A 21,620-nucleotide genomic window follows, 5' to 3' on the forward strand; every position below is an offset into this window, starting at 1 on the left:
GAAGAGATTACAAAATGGCTATCCTATATAATTAGAAAACGGGAAGTGATGTAATGGCACAGTGGCATCTTTGGACTGGAACTGACATCAGGAGTATGGGGACTCTTACAACCCAGAAATGACATCAGAAGTAGGTGGGTTCTTGGGACCGGACATGTACTGTTAGGTTGTCTTCTGGGAAATGGAAGTGGTGTTAGGTTGATGGTTCATTGGTGGTTCTGCAGGAGAAGAGGAGAAAGAGCTAGAGGCCAGCGCCAGCCTATAACCTCCCTTATCATGGCTTTCTTTCTTGGTACGGGACCATCCACCATGACCGTGGCTGTGGTGCCAGTCAACTCGTGTGTTCTACGACATAAGACTGAAACAAAGTGAGAGGGCAAGCATTCCAATGACATCAACTGTGTTCACCCTTTAGCACCAGAGAACACACAGCAGTGAAAGAAAATAAGAAAATTGCATTTATATTTACATTTATTTACTTAGCAGACACTTTTATCCAAAGCAACTTACACTTACAAAAACAACAACATAATCAAGTAAACATAATTATAGGGGGATGTTTAGGAAAAAATTTTACAGAGCTAGATTACAAAAGTGAATTACAATTTCTAGGTTGCAAAACCTAACAGCTGTTAGACAGAAATTTACCTAACAAGACAGTCTTCAAATGCTTCTTAAACACATTGAGGGGCTCAGCATTTCGAATGGATGTAGAAGTAGAAAGTCTTAAAATATCTAAATATATGGAAATAGATATCAAGGTAAATAAACAACAGAAATGAATCCCAGTTTTTAATATAGACAAAGTCACGATGACATGCAGTAAATTCCTGTTAACACAAAAACTAAATATGAACAGCAGAAAATGGGAAAGCAAAAAGTCAAGACATAGCAGTTCTGGGCACCTGGACAAATATACTTACGAGGTTCAATGACCAAACACGAGTGATAAAATCACAGTTTTGCTGGCTTTTTCTGCTTGGGCATTTTAAAATTGAAAGGTGCATGCTGAAGTCCATTAAAGCAAACTAACATGAGCTGATGTGGCGTTATTAACTTGGGAGTTCCCATCCTCCCTACTTTATGCAAAGCAACAACAATAATCAATGTGCCATTGTACCAAATGTTCAATTTCAAGACAAGAATGTGGATGCCTTTGAAGTAACCGTTTTTGAGACACCTGTTTTTATTCACTCTGAACTTGCAAGTCCAGAAAGATGGCATCCTACTGCTGAACCCAATTTTAAACTGTATGGTTGCTCATAAATACAATATGCACTGTTCTGAACTGAGGCAGACATAAAATAGTCAGGATAACCAACAGCAGCAACAAAATACAGCTCACCCTTTGTACACTGATACAAAAGAAGTATGCTGTCCTCTATTGGGGATTCATAACAAAGCAATGTGTACATATTGAAGAACACTTTCCATGCACTTGAAACCTACCCTTGTGTGCACAGTCTGATAAGATTGTTTCCTAATTTGCTGCCTTTTACACATTCAATTTGCAATTTGGTTGAACCAAGCTTCCTGACTTAATCTTAAATTCACTCTCTCGGTATTACAGAAGAATTCTGACAGTTTGAGAGGAGCCTTAAGCAAACTGTCCTCTAGGCTAGAAAGTTGGGCAGCCTACACTTTAGAAAATTTGGTTAATTCTGAATAAATACAATGGATTGCTTTGAGGTTCTCCTGCAGTTTCTCTGCACACTCACAAATCCGTCTGGAATTAAGTTCGCTGTCTTGGTCAGTGTCTGCTTCTATGATGGCTTCAAACATTGAGTAGAGCTGGTCTAGGCGATGAGGGAAAATCTCCAGGAATATTTTCTCTTGTGCACTCAAAGTTGTCCCTTCAACACAGTCATATTCCCTCAAGCTTAACTCGGATACAGTTTCCATTAGCTTCCTGAGACATACCTCTGTCCGTAACACTTTCAAGAAGCGCTGAATTTTTCCACCCTGGGCTGATGATTCAGGTATCTTACTTAACCATAAAAGGGCTTCTGCAGCACCACTGGCCAACAAGCCAACTTCCAGGAGGCCTAATGTAGTACTTTCCTTTAATTCACGCATTCTGTATTTAAATGACTTTTTGTCAGCAAGTACAAAAATAAATGTAACTACTATGGAGATGAAAACAGCAGTTTGTAAGGAAGCTCCAAGTTTCATAGCAGATGTCAACACCAAACCCCCAAAGATCAGTAGACCTGCTATTTGAGTTCGAGCCCTTAATGGATTCAGGTACTTCACCGCCTCATTCAGCTTGTTGATTTTATACTCAATGACCTCTTCTTTCTCTTGAAAAATCTTCAAAAACATCTCCACCTTCTGGATTTCCTTATCAACAGCGGCCTCATCTAATCTGCAAATAAAATGAAACCATTGTTTATTTCACCAAGAAAATGTTTTGTTTTTTTTTGGCTCTGAGACGTAGAGAGGTAATTTATCTGGATCCAGTGCTTCTACCATTCTGATAGAGAGTGTTCAGAATCAGGGCACAACAACTATTTACTGTCTTTAAAAAGTATAAATAGCATTTTGAGGCATTGGAAGCATTACTTCCACTTGTATTTGTAATATTTAGTAATGTTAAAATTGTGTTAGTTATAATGCCTTTTAAGTTTGAACTGGATTGTTATTGGAAATAAAATATTTTGTAATAAAAAGATGAAATGCTGAAGACGAAACCGCACATCAGAATGGGGAAGAAACCTGATTTAAGTGACTTTGAATGTGACATGGTTGTTGGTGCCAGACAGGCAGATCTGAGTATTTCAGAAACTGCTGATCTACTGGGATTTTCATGCACAACCATCTCTAGGGTTAACAGGGAATGGTCTGAAAAAGGGAAAATATCCAGTGAACAGCAGTTCTCTGGCCAAAATGCCTTATTGATGCCAGAGGTTAGAGAATGGCCAGACTAGTTCAAGCTAATTGAAAGGCAACAGTAACTCAAATAACCACTCGTTACAACTGAGGTATCTAGAAGAACATCTCTGAATGCACAACACATGGAACTTTCAAGCAGATGGGATGCTGCAGCAGGACACCACACCGAGTGCCACTCCTGTCAGCTAACAACAGGCAACTGAGGCTACAATTCACACGGGATCACCAAAATTGAACAATAGAAGATTGAAAAAACTTTCTCTGGTCTGATGAATCTCATTTTCTGCTGCAACATTCTGATGGTAGGGTCAGAATTTGGCATCAAATAACATGAAAGCATGGATCCATTCTGCCTTGTATCAATAGTTCTTTCTGGTGGTGGTGGTGTAATGGTGTGGGGGATATTTCTTGTCACACTTTGGGCCCCTTAGTACTAACTAAGCATCGTTTAAATGCCACAGCTGACCATGTCCATCCCTTTATGACCGCAGTATACCCATCTTCTGTTGGCTACTTCCAGCAGAATAATGTGCCATGTCACAAAGCTCAAGTCTTCTCACACTGTTTTTTTAATATGACTATGAGTTCACTGTATTCAAATAGCCTCCACAGTCACCAGTTTCTCAATTGAATTGAGTACCTTTGGAATGTGTTGGAATGGCAGATTCGCATCATGAATGTGCAGTTGATACATCTGCAGCAACTGTGTAATGCTATCATGTCAATATGGACCAAAATCCCTGAAGAATATTTCCAACACTCTGTTGAATCTGTAGTTTATTACATTTATAACTGGACTAGCAGAATACCTGTGCTTCACAGCGGAGAAGTAGTGTGTTAAAGAAGTTATGAAAAAGAAAAGCAAACATTTTAAAAATAACGTAAGATGATTGTTAATGTAATTGTTTTGTCATTGATATGAGTGTTGCTGGCATATATATATATATATATATATATATATATATATATATATATATATATACACACACACACAGACACATATATAAACATATATATACATATAAACATATATATATATACATATATACACACATATATATACAAATCTACATATATATATCTACATATATATATATATATAGGGGTGGGACTCGATTAAAAAATTAATCCAATTAATTAGAGGCTGTGTAAGAATTAATCTTGATTAATCGTATGTAATCGACACGTAAATTTGCCCCAAATCGCAAATGTTTTTTTTTTTATTTAAAACGGTTTTAGTGGGCGACAGAATCAAATAATAGACATGGACATGAATATTGTAAACTGAAGCTGTTTTAATTTCTGAAAAAAAGCCTTTAAACTGCATTTGAATTCAAAACAGAAACAAAAATATCATCCCTGGTTAAAATTGGGCAGACTTAAAAATAAAGTGGTAGTTTAAGTACTTTAAGTACATTTTCAGAATAGTATTGTCTTTAAATAATAATAACCAAAATTTCACCATAAAGTGCAGTTTTCTTCTTAAAAAATAAGTCAGAAACATAAAAGGTAATTTGACCAGCTTACTCTTTAAACTCTGAGTAACATTAGCCAAAATTATTTTGTACATTAGGCTAAAACAGTGTGATCATTGAACATTTTGTAATTAGATGTATTTAGAATTACTAACGGTCACGGAAGTCCAATGATCCCCAGTAAGAGCCACAAAGTCCGCTTTCTGTAATGCATCTAATTTTGCTTGCTTTTCAGTGTGCACAAAACCATGCTTTTATCAAGGCTTACTCGGAAGTCGAAATGATCAGTCGTAGGAGCGCTTTATTCCGACTCTAACATTTTTGTAGCTGTGATGTGTGCATCAGTGTAATGGATGTACCAGGAAATCATGCATTGACAAAAGTTCCCGTTTGCTTGGAATTGAAAGTGTGATTAAATCGTTATTTTTAGCGCGTTATGGAGTACATGCATCGAAGCTTCTCAGCTGTGCTTGTGCTAAGAAAGGGAAAATTTTAAAAATAGCGTAACATGATTCTGCGTTAACCTAATATTTTTCATACGTCCCAAACCAAGGAGATCGAAGGTAAAATGAATCGGGTAGCGCGTACATAGTCAGTACATCCCTCTCGGAATCGAACCTCGAATGTCGGCGTTAGAGGAAGACTCTACAATTAGCCACAGCGTGTGGCTTGTCTATGCTAAAGTATGTATTGTAGATCGGGTATATATATACATTTATATATATACCCGTGTATCGAGTGGAGAAGTAGAAGTTATGAAAAGAAAAGGGAACATTTTAAAAATAGCGTAACATGATTGTCAATATACAGTAATTGTTTTGTGAGTGTTATTGAATGTTGCTGTCATCAAGGATTTGATTATCATTATTTCTTTCAATCAGGCTCGTATTTGTAGGATGTGTTCAAGTTACATTCCGTGTTTGTCAATCGTTGTAAAGATAAGAGGTTTCATTCATCGATTAGTTCCTTACTGCATCAATAAACAGCTCGTCTTCCTTTTTATCTGTGATGTGACAAACTGCATGCACGGGTTTTTTTTTTTACACTGTCTTCCTTTAGCAGGACATTCACTTTTTCCACCGTGTGCTTTGTTTCCGCAGTAGCTGCACTTATGAATATGATTGTATGTATAAGACGCTTCATATTTTTTTGCTGCCTTCTCAATTGTGTAATTCGGTTTTGTTCAGCACTCTTTGGAACTGTTGCTTTTGTCTGTGCACTCGTCAGTTCCGTGAGCAGCTTGGTGTTCTTGCATCGAAGGTTCCCAGCTGTACTGGTGCCATCTCGTGTAATGTCAGCTAAGACCCGGCACTTAAAACTTTCTCTCGCAGTTTCAATGAGTTTGTGCCAAACACCACCCTGACCATCTCATCTTCCTCTGCATAAGCACAGTCCTTCACCGTGAATATTTACCGGCAGTGTTTGTATTGGATTGCGCTGATGGGCGGCCTTATATGGGCAGGCACTAAATTACAAGCGCTAGAGGCAGCCTGTCTATGAACTTAATTTAATATAAACTTACGGTTCACGCCGTGCTTTGTTTCCGCAGTAGCTGTACTTATGAATATGCTTGTATGCATCATTTGCTTCATAATGTTTTTCTGCCTTCTCAATTGTGAAATGGCGTTTTGTGCTGATCGCTGTTTGGAGTTCTTCCTTGTGCTCTACGTACTTACGTAGGAGGCGTGATGATGTCACACGAAACTCCGCCCCCCACGGCCATCTCCAACTCAAGACTCCATTACATTATATGGGGAAAAATAGCTTCCAGTTATGACCCTTATGCGTAGAATTTCGAAATGAAACCTGCCCAACTTTTGTAAGTAAGCTGTAAGGAATAAGCCTGCCAAATTTCAGCCTTCTACCTACACGGGAAGTTGGAGAATTAGTGATAAGTCAGTGAGTCAGTCAGTGAGTGAGTGAGGGCTTTGCCTTTTATTAGTATAGATAACAGCAGTTCTGAAGGCCAAAGGGGGTCTAACCCGGTACTAGTGAGGTGTACCTAATAAAGTGGCCGGTGAGTGTATATTCTACAGTGTAATGGGTAAAAAGAGCCATTGTTTCAGGGTTTTACTAATTATTATTCAATAATTAACAGTTGTGTTTCTTTGATGATTACCCAACCCAACCTCAAGGTTCTTTAGGAGATTCTGATTCTTTTAAATGCTCAGGATGTGAAATTTGTGGTGGTGGGTTGTTGTGAAGGTACCTTGATAGTTTCGAAGGAACATCACTGAATGTAAAACTGCTGTAACACGGTTTCAATCCACCATGCTGGAACACGTTTCTATGATGTCAGAAGTGTGGATTTAATATTGAGGCAGAAAAACCTTTGATTTCACTAGCTCCTGGAAAGGGGTACTCCTTCATTCCTTCAGGAAGAAATCTTTGGAAATGATAGGCAGGTTTTATGAGCCTAAGTACTTAGAGAATGCTAAAAAGTCAGACAATGAGCTGGATGAGGACACAGCCTTGGAGAAAGCTGGTTAGAAAGACAGAGAAAGCTGACGATCTGGCTACAGAGAGAACTGACCAGAAATGATAATTTGACCAGAGACTTTGTGTAACTACAAAGATTATGGGCTGCCTAGAATCAACATGTTGATTATGTTACTCCATCTGCTTTCAGAATGATCTTCACCAAAATGGTATGAAAAACCACATCTGTGTTTTGCTTTTGGTTTAAGGCACTATTTCCCTTGTGCTTCACCAGACTTTCTCTTTTCATTTCATAACATAATCATGTCTTTTTTTTCCTGTCCACAACACTGCTCCTCCACCTTCAGTTGTCCATCCACCCTATTGGACAGTGGTGCTATTTGCATGGCCTGTCAATCATTCGTTTGCATAAAGCATGCTGCCAGCGCAATGCAGATCAAGTAAGTTAACATAATATTAATAAATATCAACAAATGAAACATTTATGACAAATAAACACCTGTCTGCTCAATTTCTTATTTTCAATAATGTCACCAAATTTCATTCAAATCAGTGAATGCATTTTTGAGATTTTTGGTATTTAGCTTTTCAATTTGGCAAAGGGGGTTACCCTAAATACTGTTATATTGAAATGTCCTTTCTAAGGCCAGGTTTATACTTCACGCGACGCAACACATGCTCCCCCTACGCAAGTGTTGTACTGTTTATACTTGCGTGCGTACTTTACATAAATCTGGAGGAATCCAGCAGGTGGCACTGCGAGATATTATGGTGAGAACAGGTTCGGCTTCGCTGTGTTGTGAATTGCCTGAAAAGGATGTTTAACGATTAAATCCATCAATCCAGGAATGTGTCCATTCCAGCAAGCATTGGGCATGAAGTTGAAACAATCCCGGGGCATCAGTTCATTGCAAGGTGAATACAAGCACTCACATACAATAGTGTCATTTTAGTGTCACCAAATCTGCATATCTTTGGGAGGCAACTGAAGCACACTGAGGAAACCCAGCAGGAAAACATGTAAACACCAGGCAGGGAATGCCAGTGATGCGACTCGCTGTGAGACAGCAGCGCTACCGCTCTGCCACCGTGTCACCCCCATGTGTGTAATTATCAACAGTATTCATTATTTAAATGAAATTAACGATTTATCTGTAAAATGTAACATACATACTTTAATGCATTTCATCATGAAAGTGATATCAAGTATAAATCTAAGGATTCTAAATGTGAAGAGAGTTAGAATATCATACATAATGTGTTCTGTGTGGTGATCTATTGCTGTTTGCCACTCCTGTCAGGTCAGAAGGAACCCCAGAAAAAAAAAAGGCAGCACAAAAGATGGTATGTGAGACTTTTAAAATGTGTCTTGTCATTACGATTAGGAATATGCAACGCTTGAATATAAAAGCACCACGAATGCATCTGTATGTCGGCATTTTGCTTCAACACATCGAACCATTCATCAAACATAGAAGCGCTCACATCAATCTCATAGGATCCGCATAGCGGCTTTCTGTCACATGTAGATAGTAAACAGAGACTCTGACGTCACATTGCAACTTTTATCACACTGCGGCCCCCAACTTTTTGCTGGTACAGCAACTCGCGCGCGTGTCGCGTTCATTTCTGAGGACCTGCTCAGAGGATGCGTCAAATGAACACTGGGAATGCGTGGCAGCCATGAAGCATGTGTGTACGCGCTCTGAGCGTGAAGTATAAACGAGCCCTTAGGAGATAACTACCAAGATCCTGACAAATTTTATCTTTTTAACTAAATGGGAAATGGTGTTTTTATTGATGAGCATGAGTGAGTAAAGTGAATCAGTCATTCAGTCAACTCTGCATTTATAGATAGATAGATAGATAGATAGATAGATAGATAGATAGATAGATAGATAGATAGATAGATAGATAGATAGATAGATAGATAGATAGAGACCTCTGTTTGTTTATTTATTTGTCATTTTTATAGCCTTATATTTAACATTTGTGATTCTTTCCCTTTACATTACCATTGCATTGAAGTTACAGCAAGCGAAAATATGCTTACCTATCTTCCTCCAATGCCCCCTTTCTTGTGGTTTTCCTTTTGTGTAGGCTCCATTCTCCCATTTTCATTTGTTTCTCTTTTCCTCTCATTGCCTTTTGTTGAATCAGAATATACTCTCAGCAGTTGCAGATATTCTTGTTGGTAAAGCAACTTTCCCAAACCAATATTGCGAAATAAAATATATTAATAAAGTTTAGAGAGCAGGGTGACATGAGTAAAGATAAGTTAAACTGGATCCTGGTTTGAAAATAAAGAAATGAGAATAAAACACCAATTACATAAATAAAACAGGAATTCACAAAAAATAAAAACTGATTAGTTAGTTAACATGAAAGTAAAATAAAATTCCGCAATTATATTATTTAAAAACATCATACATCATTGGCTCTGGGTATCCCTTTATTTTCATTTAACCTTCAAGTGAATAATATTTCTAAAAAACTATAATATGCAGTCATTTAAAGATTGTGCCAAAATTAAATACAAAACAATTCATATTTTTTTGTCCAATTTGCCTTGCCATTCATTCATTTCTTTGTACCTGTTTACTTCAGCAGGAACTTTGCAATTCCTTAGATAAGAAATTGGCAACATTTGGTTGTTTTTATTTTTTAAAGTCAATAGTCTGTTGAACAGGATTTTTTTTTCACAAAAGCGTTAATTCCAAAGTTTGCAGCAGCACAGAAGCCCAGATGGCTCACCACTTTAGTTACCTTTCAAGCATATTTGTTATGTCATTTCCGGCGTTAAATTTATTTTTATGTTAAACTCACCTCCTATTCAAACTTGACATTTGAATCAAATTTCATTATCTGCACTAGAGGTGTAAATATCTGACAAATTGCTGTGACTAGAGGTTCAAATAATAATCAGTCATATATTCGAAGTTTCCAGTAATACAAATCACTGAAATCCTAACACACAAGCTGATGTGATACTAAGTAACTTTTAATGCATCTGTAATCCTCAAACACAAAGATAGCATGTCATTTATAAAATGGAAAACTTTGATTTAAAACCACGCATTGACTTTCACCAATCCTCAGTTAATTTGTAACTATGTCTAATACTTAGTATAAATATACGGCCATTTTAGGTAGTGATGGGTGTATTGTTATTACCACTTTGATATCTGTTGGAAAAAGAATCCAAAACACTTCTAAGATTCAGTTCCTGAGAGCTACTCTTCTGGCATCCCATCCAGGGTGGCAATGAGGGCTCTGGCATCCCAAGACCACAAAACTGTTTGAAGTGCGTTCAGTAAATACGTTATAGATACACAGCAAATTTCACAGTTAGTTATCTTGTACTTCAAGAGAAAGCTATATGAACACAGAGGACACATGCAGATTCACACATGAAGATATAAACTGGGACACCATTGTTACTGTATAGTCTAGTGTGGCCTGCAGTGAAACCCGACACAGATAGACCCAGGACACAAGTTCAGCAGACACACACACGCTTTTATTTTGTTTCTTTTTTCCATGTGGGAAACGCCTTTCTCCGTTTCCCACCTGTACAGCACAGTTCCTAAGCACAATAAAGAGCATCAAACACACTTTTCTTCTTTCTTTGCCTCCACTCCTCCTCCACCCAACTCTGGTTTCCGGAGTAGTGGCCGCTGGCTCCGTTTATACTGCACCCATAACTGCTCCATGTGCTTAATGAATGCTCCATGCTCTTCTTCTGGCAGCACTTCAGGGTGTGGCAGAAGGGCTCAGCAATCATCAGGGCATCTCTTAGTGGTGGCCACAGGCCCCACCAGGGTTGAGCTTCCATGCCCCAGTGCTCTGGGGGAGATAATGTCCTAGATAAGCTCTCTCTCCTGGTCCTTCCAGCAGAGAGGTGTCCCGGCCAGGCGACGGTCCCTGCTGTACGCCACACTAGTTAACTGTAATAAATACTGTTTATGTTCTTGTCTAGACGTTAGTGTTTCTTTAGAAACTGAATATAGTCAGCTAATGCTTCACACTGATGTTTTGGAGAGCTTTTCATTGAGTCACTTAAGATAGCCTGGACATGGTTGGTGAAATTATGCTTCTTGAAATATAAATGATTACTCAATAAAACTCTGAACCTGCCTTTTCCAAAACAGGATCAAGATTAGTTTCAAAAGACAAATAAGGAACCACCAGCTTTTGCAAAACACTGAGACTTGTTGATATCATATTGCCAACCATCCTAACGTGACCAGATTCTGCCAGGAAGAAGCAGAACTCCTCTGCATTTTTTAGTTAGCTGTAACATTGGGCACTGTCTTCTGTAAAGTTTCCATGCCAACATTCAAACTCCAAGAATAAGAATCAGGCATGAAAGGTGATTTATTAAGAATACCATACCATTTTCTAAGCCTGCGTAATCCTGAGCCACTGGACAGGGCAACAGTCCATCACAGGGGAACACACTGACACACACGAGTGCCAATGTAGTGTCACAAATCCAACTAACCTGCGCATGGATTTAGACTGTGGGAGGAAACCCACACAGACATGGAGAGAACATGCAGATTCTTTGCAGGGAGGACCTGGGATGAGAGCCCAGGTCTTTTTAAGGCTTGGCAGCAGTGCTATCGCTTTGCCACTATGATTCTCTTATTAAAAATAAAAATTATTATTAGATACTAGGGGGCTTCGCTCACCAACCCCCAGGCCTGCGCTATGCACTAGCCTCTTTACGGTTCTGCCACTCGCATATAGGGATGCGGATGTACAATTTAAACAGATTTTTATTTTCATGGGAATTGTTATATATCCATCAATGCAACATATAAATGCCTGTGTTTGAATTTCATTTCTTTGTTTCTATTTAATAAAATGACTTTTTTGAATGTTTGGCTCTGAAATGTGTTGATTGTCTTTGCAAAAACTGTTCTAACAGGAAACTAGAAAACGTTTTAATATGAGTAGCATATCAAGATCTCCTTTGTTGTCTAATGTTATACATGGAAGATGTACTACATTACCTTTCTTAGATACATCCGCCTTTCTACAGCAATTCATGCGTTGTAAGACTAGACGTTGTTAACGGTTGTAGATATTCTACGGTTTCAGCATAGTCTATTGATACAGATTTAACCAAGTTGCCTTGTAACCGTACAACATTTTTGGACACGTTTAACCAATTTGTTGTGTAACCAATCGACATTTTTGGCATTAATTCGTTTGACTTCCTCATTTCTCAGTGCAAGGATTGTGCGTGTACTCATTTTTTATGTTGATAACCCTTTGTGATGAAATTTTCCAATAAAATTTGAACATAATACGTCTTCTTTAATTGGGAACTTAAAGTGAGGAAAACATTAAAATGTATAAGAGCTGAGAGCGCAGGAAGTGTGTCTGACAAAAGCATTCACCCGAATGTGAGTTGAGGTCTTGTTTGAAAATGTTTGGGAGGAGGGCGTGACTTGAAAAACTGTCAAGTAAAAAGTCTCATCTCGCGGGACATGAAAAAGGAGTTTTTTATATAATAGAGAGATGGACTTTTAGTCTGAATGATTGGGATACATTAGAGTTGTTTTAAAAAAATTTCACACGCAGGTTAGGAGACTCACTCAAGGTCTCACAGTGTTGCCATTCCAACAGATGGCACATCACAAACATTAATACTACTTTGTACTTTTACAAATTCCATACTAAATATTATATAGCAGAGACATGCATGCATTGCATATAAAATGCTATTGGAATGTCTGTCTTTCATGCAAAAAACTCATGTACCCCTGACCCATGAAGCATGATCTTGGTCGCATTCAACAGCTTATGCAATGATATGGGCCACACAACCAATGAATTGGACATCTGCACCATAGTGGCCCTAAAACTCCTCATGGAAAGAGGAGAAGTGGCCGTGTGCCCGGCTGACAATAACAAGTGCCATCTGCTGAGCGTCAAGTACAAGATATGAACTTCTTTATTAAAGAAGTTAATACACACCATCATGCACAGAAAAGGAACAACCGCCATAACTAGCACTAACAGTGACACTTAATGCCTGTTTACTGCAAGACACAGAATGCATGAGGAACACTTGACAGCTTTCTGTACAGATTTACACTCCATTTGACCACAAAAATCGGCCATCTCTAGGACCTCTGCTTGGCGTCAGGCCAAAAGCAGGAGCCATTTCGCAGATCACGGCCACACATACCAAAGTAAGAGATCAGCCTGAACTTCCAAAGGAAGTGCAAGAATAAATGCTTTACAATACATATGCAGCATCAACAGCTTCTTATCTTTTGCATACATGAGAACCGCTATTGTTGATCACCCAGGACCTGGTGCATACATGTTTAGATGAGGCTGAGGAAGAACAAAACCAAAAGACACAGAGAAGATGTTCAATAAGTTATGATGCACATACTGCACATGTTCACATGAAGCACTTATGCTGCATTCCATCTGAAGTGGAAGTTGTAATTTTCAAGTTCCTAGTTGTAATTTTCAACAGGAATAAGTTAGATTTCCAACTCAGGAACTCGGGGCTGCTTATCTCAACCGACTTCAAATATTGACATCAATCCAAAGTGGCAATGTACACCATAAACTTTAGTAAACGCTGTAGAATTATATTATGTATTAACACTTGTCTATTTGTGTCTCATTAAATCAGTCGTACACACAGAATTGTCCAGCCTCTATCTGTGGACTTGTTGCTACGATGTTTAGATATGAAAAATACCGCATAATGCTTTATTATCAATGGCTATTTATTCTGATGAAGTAAGTACAACAAAGGTTGTTCTGTACATATTCATATTGGTTTTCCAAATGTTTTACTGTAACACAGTCAGCTCAGGTATGACATCATTCCCAGCTCTGACTTCCACGGTAAATGGAACGCAGCATTAGGCAAAGACTTTCAAGGCCAAAAAATACAAACATCTCTGTTCATTTCCTAAGAAAAGCACAGGATTTAACTAACACAAAAATATTGGGCTGCCAACCGTCCTCATTTTCCCGGACAAGTCCACATTTTAAAGGTGTCAGGGACCGCCCAGGAGGAATTTATAACATTTTCAAAATGTCTGGAATTTCGGCTCCAAAAATTTGAAAATCTCCATATTCTTATCAATGGTAAAAATTGAAAACCATAGAGCAATCAGCATTTGCAGAAGTAGTGCGCACACTTTTTTCCCCCAGAATCTTCACTTCCATTCCGGTAGTAAACAATGCAGATATTGAGTGGATTAGTCAATGTCTGCCCAACTTGGTATTTTCACTTCATCTTGTGAGATCTTATTTTTGATTCTTCTTTCAGCAGCTTGGTTAAAGAAGAAATTTCATACATCCAGGTACAGTCTGTCATATTTAAGTGCGAGTAAGTACTGCTTTGTAATATCCATCCATCCATTTTCTAACCCGCTGAATCCGAATACAGCGTCACGGGGGTCTGCTGGAGCCAATCCCAGCCAACACAGGGCACAAGGCAGGAACCAATCCTGGGCAGGGTGCCAACCCACCGCAGGACACACACAAACACACCCACACACCAAGCACACACTAGGGCCAATTTAGAATCGCCAATCCACCTAACCAGCATGCCTTTGGATCGTGGGAGGAAACCCACGCAGACACGGGGAGAACATGCAAACTCCACGCAGGGAGGACCCGAGAAGTGAACCCGGGTCTCCTAACTGCGAGGCAGCAGCGCTACCACTGCGCCACCGTGCCGCCCTGCTTTGTAATATTTTAATGAAAAATCCTATTACAACCCGTTGTCTTTTTAGTTATCAATTGATCAAGTAATAAGTCACCTCTTCAAGTAATTTAATAATATTTTCATAATTCTTTCATTTACATAAATTCAGGAAAACCCATTACGCCAAAAAGAAAGTGCAAGTCCACAGACTACATGAACAGCAAATACAGTCATTTGAAAAAGTTTGGGAACCCCTCTTAATTCTTTGGATTTTTGTTTATCTTTGGCTGAGCTTTCAAAGTAGCAACTTTCTTTTAATATATGACATGCCGCCTAATGGAGACAGTAGTATTTCAGCAGTGACATTAAATTTATTGGATTAACAGAAAATTTGCAATATGCATCATAAAATTAGGCTGGTGCATAAATTTGGGCACCCCAACAGAGATATTACATCAATACTTAGTTGAGCCTCCTTTTGCAAATATAACAGCCTCTAGACGCCTCCTATAACCTTTGATGAGTGTCTGGATTCTGGATGGAGGTATTTTTGATGATTCTTCCATACAAAATCTCTCCAGTTCAGTTAAATTTGAAGGCTGTCGAACATGGACAGCCTGCTTCAAATCATCCCATAGATTTTTCGATGATATTCAAGTCAGGGGACTGTGACGACCATTCCAGAACTTTGAAATTTACAAAGGCATTCATGCAGAGGGAGAAGTACAAACTGTGTTTTGGGTCATTGTCTTGTTGGAATATCCAACCCCTGTGTAACTTCCACTTTTCAACTGATGCTTGAACATTATCCTGAAGAATTTGTTGATATTGGGTTTAACAAGGGCCGCAGTCCCTGAACTAGCCACACAGCCCCAAAGCATGATGGAACCTCCACTAAATTGGACAGCAGGTAGCATGTGTTTTTCTTGGAATGCGGTGTTCTTCTTCCGCCATACAAAGCACTTTTTGTTATGACCAAATAACTCAATTTTTGTCTCATCAGTCCAAAGCACTTTGTTCCAAAATTAATCTGACTTGTCTAAATGAGCATTTGCATACAACAAGCGACTCTGTTTGTGGCGTGAGTGCAGAAAGGGCTTCTTTCTCATCACCCTGCCATACAGATATTCTTTGTGCAAGTTGCACTGAATTGTAGAACAATGTACAGATACACCATCTGCAATAAGATCTTCTTGCAGGTCTTTGGAGGTGATCTGTGGGTTGTCTGTAACCATTCTTGCAATCCTGTGCATATGCCGCTCCTGTATTTTTCTTGGCCTGCCAGACCTGCTGGGTTTAACAGCAACTGTGCCTGTGGCCTTCCATTTCCTGATTACATTCCTTACATTTGAAACTGACAGTTTAAACCTCTGAGACAGATTTTTGTAGCCTTCCCCTAAACCAGGGGTCCTCAATCATGGTCCGCAGTGGCTGCAGGTTTTTGCTCCAACCCAGTTGCTTAATAAGAAGTACTTATTGGTCAAGTAACACTTCTGCTTCACCGTAGTTGTCTCAGTCGTAAAGATTTTGAACCCTTATTGCTTATTTTAGTTTTAAACAGCTGTAGTCTCGTTTTTTAATTGCTCCTAATTAGCAATATCATGCAAATGCCAAAACAGAGACAGGCATTTCTCCATTTAGCTTGTACCATTTACACCTGTGTGTACTTAACATGCACTATAGGGTTTAATTAAATACTTGGAAGGAACGTGAAGAGAAAAAAGTGAAGGACTGAGAATTACTCATCCATTTTAGCCTTCAAATCATTTGGATGATATCCTTAAAATATCCTAAAGCAATAACAGGCCATGAAATTTAATTATTGGCAGGAATTGCTTTCTGATTAAGCAACCAGGTTAGAAAAAAAACCTGCAGCCACTGTGGCCCTCCAGGACTGTGATTGAGAACCATGATACTGAACAATCTTTGTTTTCAGTTCTTTTGCGAGTTGCTTTGAGGATCCTATGCTGTCACTCTTCAGAGGAGAGTCAAAGGGAAGCACAACTTGCAATTGACCACCTTAAATACCTTTTCTCATGATTGGACACATCTGTTTATGAAGTTCAAGGCTTGAAGAGCTAATCCAACCAATTTGCTGTTGCAAGTAATCACTATTGAGCAGTTACATGCATTCAAGTCAGCAAAATTACAAGGGGACCCACATTTTTGCACAACCATTTTTTCACATTTAATTTAATTTCATACAACTAAATACTGCTTCACTAAAAATCTTTGTCTGAAAAATACCCCAGTACTCAGATGTTCCTAGGCAATTAAAGATATACCACTGTTATCTTTTTTGTTGAAAGTAGAGTAAATTATTATGCAGGCTTTTTCATATGACTGTATCCTTGTTTCCGAAAGGGCAGAACGGATTCATTTAAGGGACTAATGCTCACAAGATTCATTTTCAGTACCATGCTATGTAAAGATTTCCATTCATATTTATCCAGGAACTCAGATTTACTGAGAAAAATAGCTTCAGTGGAAAAATGTAAAAGAATGTAGATAAATGCAAATAAACTAAATTGAAAAGAGTAATATTATATTTATTTTACTTGATGTAAAATTACCATGGGGATCATTTTTACAGGTTTACGACAGTTAAGCTATCCGAATAAGAATGGAAGGAATGAACTCTGTTAATTTAAGAGGCTTGATATATTCAAAATATTTAATGGGTTATTAATTTGCCAGTGACTGTGATTGTGGCCATCATATCATAATTATAATGATAAACTGCGACTAAAGCTTTATATTATTTTTAAAAAACCATAAGACAGTATAAAGGCATATTATGGCATCATAGGGAAAGGCGTCCTCAAAAGTCCTAATTTTTTGACTCAAATGTCCTCACTTGCAGAGAAAGAGAGTTGGCAGCCCTACGCAAAACAGCCCTTACACCTGAGCCTTTAGAAATAGAAGGCAAGTTGAAGCAAAGAAAAAACTACTAGCGCAGACAGAGAAAACGCAGGTTCAAGAAGTTAAAAAGTACTTCCAAACCGCTTTTACACAACACCAATAGTATTACAATGCATAGTACTTTTTACTTTATGAGCACCATTGGGCTACTAAAAGACATTACATCTTTCACAGGAAGTTCAAGACAAAACTATTTACAAAACATTAGTATGTAGTTCTAGGGTGTGGTACCATGTTAGGCATGATGAATGTAATGAGAAGTCAAGCAAAATGACAACTTTTATCAGCTAACTAAAAGATTACAATATGCAAGCTTTCAAGGCAACTCAAGCCCCTTCTTCAGGCAATATGTAATGGGTCCCGAGTTGCCTTGAAAGCTTGCATATTGTAATCTTTTAGTTAGCTGATAAAAGTTGCTATTTTGCTTAACTTCTCATTACAACACATTAGTATCAATTGTTCCTTGTCTTTTGTATCCATGGGAGCATATACTGATCATCCCCCTAGACACAGTGCCTACGTGTTCAGAATTCACATTTCAGGTTTATCATTATATTGGTGGATTGCACTCCTACAATGCCAACCTTTTTTTAGTGAGGAGCTTAGACAAGACTTTCAAGACCTGAAAATAAAGACATCTCTCCACATTTGCTTCAAAAAGCTACAGAATTTCGTTAATGCTTTTGTTGATGTCCCAACTTTTAAAAATATGATGCAAGGTGTAGAAGAAGAAAAAAATTCATGGACAGAGGGCAGACAGGTTCAAGAAGTAAAAATGTATTTTATAACCAAATTTACATAAGACCGATGATGTTAGAATATTCCAACATCAAATGTCCCATCTACTTTTCACTTCACTGTTTTTACCTCAGACTATAAATATATCACCAGGGTCCTCATACATAACGCCATGCATAGAATTCACACCAAAATATGCCATACGGACAAAAGCGGAAATGTGTGTACGCACAAAAAAAATCAAGATGCATAAATCTGTGCGAATGTCAACTTCCATGTTCTTCCCCTCTATAAATCCCGGTTAGCGTAAAAAGTAACACACGTACACGCTCCTGCTGCCCCACCCCGTCTCCTCCCAGAATTACGCCTCTTTGAATATGCAAATCAATATAAATAGCCCTTAAGCTCAGCGTTCTGTGAAAAGACAATGGCAAAAGCATGGGGGAAAATAGAAGAATTTCAACGAATACCAAGTGGAGGCAAGGAAAACATGCTATTTGTTGGTTTAAACAGTGGTATAAACAACAAAAAGAAGTTGATTGAGTGACATGGAGTGTCGGAGAAACTCAAAAGTTCCAAGTTCACAAAGTCGCACAGTGTCCACCGAGTCATAGCCCACCATCTGAGTGTGGAAGCTTATTAGGGTATAGAGAAAAGAAAAATGTCATCTTTAATCTCGAAATCTCCACTTTAATCATGTAGTTTATTTTGTCTTTAAAGTAGAACTTTATATACTTCATCTTAAAATCGTTTAATTTACTAATTTCTCAAATACCATCGTAACTAAAGTAGCACATTAAATGCTTTGTTTTGTATGTGTTCTTCTATGTGCTCTGTGTGTGTGAATCAATCGTGCTTCTTAAACTGGCTTTCTCTTCCTCCGACAGGACATAGAATACACTACATTTGTGATATTACAGTTCTCTGAATAATTTAAATACTGAGATGTACACTTGATATCATTTTCATGATGATTGGAGTTAAATCAAGTTATTAAACATGCGAACACGGTTGTGCAGTGATAGTGACGAGCTGGCTTCCCGTCCAGAGATTGTTCCTGCCTTCTGCAAGATGCTTGCTGCACTGTGTGCGACCTTCAATGAAACCATTTAATGCAGCAGTACTGTGTTTCTCAAACGTACTAATCCCCAGTTCCTGTCCTTCCTGTTCTTTCTCCAAGTAACCAATCGCCACACAATCAGCTCTGTAATAAATGTTAAGCCATCTGTAAGCTCAGAATGGCGATTCTTCAAAAGTTTTAAGGAACATTGAAATATCTTTGTAGAACATGTTTAATTATTCTATCCATCTATCCATTCATTCTGCATTTACAGAGTGTAATAATAAGGGGGATAAGACAGAGGAGATGAGTCAGGTGGAAATTTGTGTTTGTTGCTGCAGAAAGGATTGTCTGCAACTTAACATCAGCAAAACCAGGAAACTAATGATTGACTTTGACTGTACCAAAGAGTGGACACATGGCGAGGACACATTTTCGCTACATTTATATGCTTTTTTTCCACCTGGTCCAATGATTTCCTAGTAAGGTTCTTTGATGATTCTTAGTTGGCCCTGTGTAGGTGTTAGTGTGAGTGAGATGAACTGAGCTGTTCTGTGTTTTGCCCGTGCTGCACATACACACACCCCAACCAACACACTAGGGCCCATTTAAGACCACCAATTCACCTAACCTGCACTTGGACTGTGGGAGGCATACCCGGAGGAAACTCACACAGACACAGGGGAACACAAACTCCACGCAGGGAGAACCGAAGTATACACTTACTGCGAGGTAGCACAAGTTCCACTAATACTGATACTGAAATGACAGGAAACTTTTTTTTTTTTTGCTTTGTTTTGTCTGCTCATTGTACTTTTGGCTGAATAAAAATATTATTGTTTTTTAATCAAATTAGAAAATGCATGCATGGTGTCAGATGAACTGTTTTGAACAAGAAGAAGAAGAAAATAAAAAAAGTGCGTTGGAGATGTTAAATTTGCCCTTGATGTGTGTGTTTGTGTTGACCCAGCGATGTCGTCCTGTCCAAGTATTGTACCTACTGCCAGATGCCTGAATAGAGATTTCTGCTGTATAATTATTCAAGTGTGTTTGCGGGTAAAAGGGGTAATCTATTGACCTTTTTGGTGCGTTCAGGTTTGGACTGTGTCATTAGTCGCGTTTAATGCACAAAAGTGTGGTACCGATTTTGGCTCCGATTGAAATTTTAAAAAGACAAACAGATTCCTGCTAACGGCCGCTTTACTTCAAACTATACAGTAAGTAGAAGTAAAGTGCCCTAACTGTGAGTAGCGCTAATCGAGGACTCCTCTGCTACGCCACCGAGGCCGCTCGAAAGCCAAGAAGAACCGACGCCGGATTCTGGTAACATGAGAATAGCAGACTCCCTTCACCTAGGCTACTGCTCTTACATACGTTTAGAAAATGGATGGATAGATGGAAAGCTGAAGCACTTTCATTTATTAATTTTTAATTTACTTTCTCAAAGAGATATTTTGTTTATTAAATACTGTCACAGTGGATTATTCAGGCAGAAAAAATAAACTATAAAATGCGAACACTTGCTTCCAAAATACCCGCTCGATCACCTGTCTGCCGACTGGAGCGGATATCTGACAATTAAAAAGAGGAAAATACCGAATACAAAAATACAAGTAAAGTGATCCCTCACAAGGTGAATTTGCAAGTCCAAAGTAATCCGTAGTTCAGAATGTTTGGCGAAGTGCAAGCGAAAATTGCTTAGGTTTGATGGATTTCGTTTTCGTTATCAGCATATTTACATTAGCAGTGGCCAAAAAATAAAAAGTAAATCTCTGAGGTAAACAAATAAATAAAACTTTATTGGAGATTTTTTAGTAACTTAGTCCATACGTCGAGGCGGCATGACAGCTTCCTTTAAACGTCGCTTATACACACAAGTACTGCTGTACGTGTACCATTACAAAAAGAAAACGCGATTAAAAAGTTTGAAATACTGGAAAATATAGAAAAAACGAAAACGCAGACATACACAGTGCATATGAAAAATAGGAATGAAAACTACAGAAAATGGAAAGAGCAAATTTAAACAAGAAACATGGAAATGACTTCTAAACCTTCACAGTAAGCTCCTTACCTCTTAACGCGATGCCGCAGTTACTGGCCGTTTATTCGGTTGCTGTCTTCACCAGCCTGACGGTGCACTGCGGTCCTTCCACTTGTAGCACCGAACGAGGTTCAAGTAACGAATCAGACGCGGGGTCTTTCCCTCTTTTGATCTAGTTTACGTGCTGATGGTCTGCATATAGCAAACACTTTCTTGTCGGTACTGGTTTTAGACATTACAGTTGTTTTCATAACATCAGATGTTTTTACAACAAACAGAGGCGAAGTAAACGACAGAGCTACAGCTACTAAATGGCAGAGCAGATTTGGACACACGGCTAAAAACACGCAAGATTTT

At 38.5% G+C, this 21,620-nt stretch overlaps 1 protein-coding gene across 3 annotated transcripts; it reads right to left on the minus strand.

The window, feature by feature from the left end:
• Nucleotides 1–484: 484 nt before the first annotated feature.
• LOC120537076 lies at nucleotides 485–21,419 on the minus strand. 3 transcript variants are annotated; one of them, XM_039765716.1, is made up of 3 exons: nucleotides 21,294–21,419; nucleotides 8,860–9,009; nucleotides 485–2,365 (listed from the first exon to the last, which is right to left on the minus strand). In XM_039765716.1, the coding sequence occupies exons 2-3, from the start codon at nucleotides 8,946–8,948 to the stop codon at nucleotides 1,636–1,638; spliced, it is 819 nt and encodes a 272-aa protein (XP_039621650.1). In that variant the 5' UTR covers nucleotides 8,949–9,009; nucleotides 21,294–21,419; the 3' UTR covers nucleotides 485–1,635. The 3 variants fall into 3 exon arrangements, with proteins under 3 accessions (XP_039621650.1, XP_039621647.1, XP_039621648.1); XM_039765713.1 differs by having other exon boundaries at nucleotides 8,860–9,020; nucleotides 21,294–21,418; XM_039765714.1 differs by having other exon boundaries at nucleotides 8,860–9,096; nucleotides 21,294–21,418.
• Nucleotides 21,420–21,620: the final 201 nt, after the last annotated feature.

The sequence above is a fragment of the Polypterus senegalus genome, chromosome 10, assembly GCF_016835505.1.
Source record: "Polypterus senegalus isolate Bchr_013 chromosome 10, ASM1683550v1, whole genome shotgun sequence".
Classification (NCBI taxonomy): domain Eukaryota; kingdom Metazoa; phylum Chordata; class Cladistia; order Polypteriformes; family Polypteridae; genus Polypterus; species Polypterus senegalus.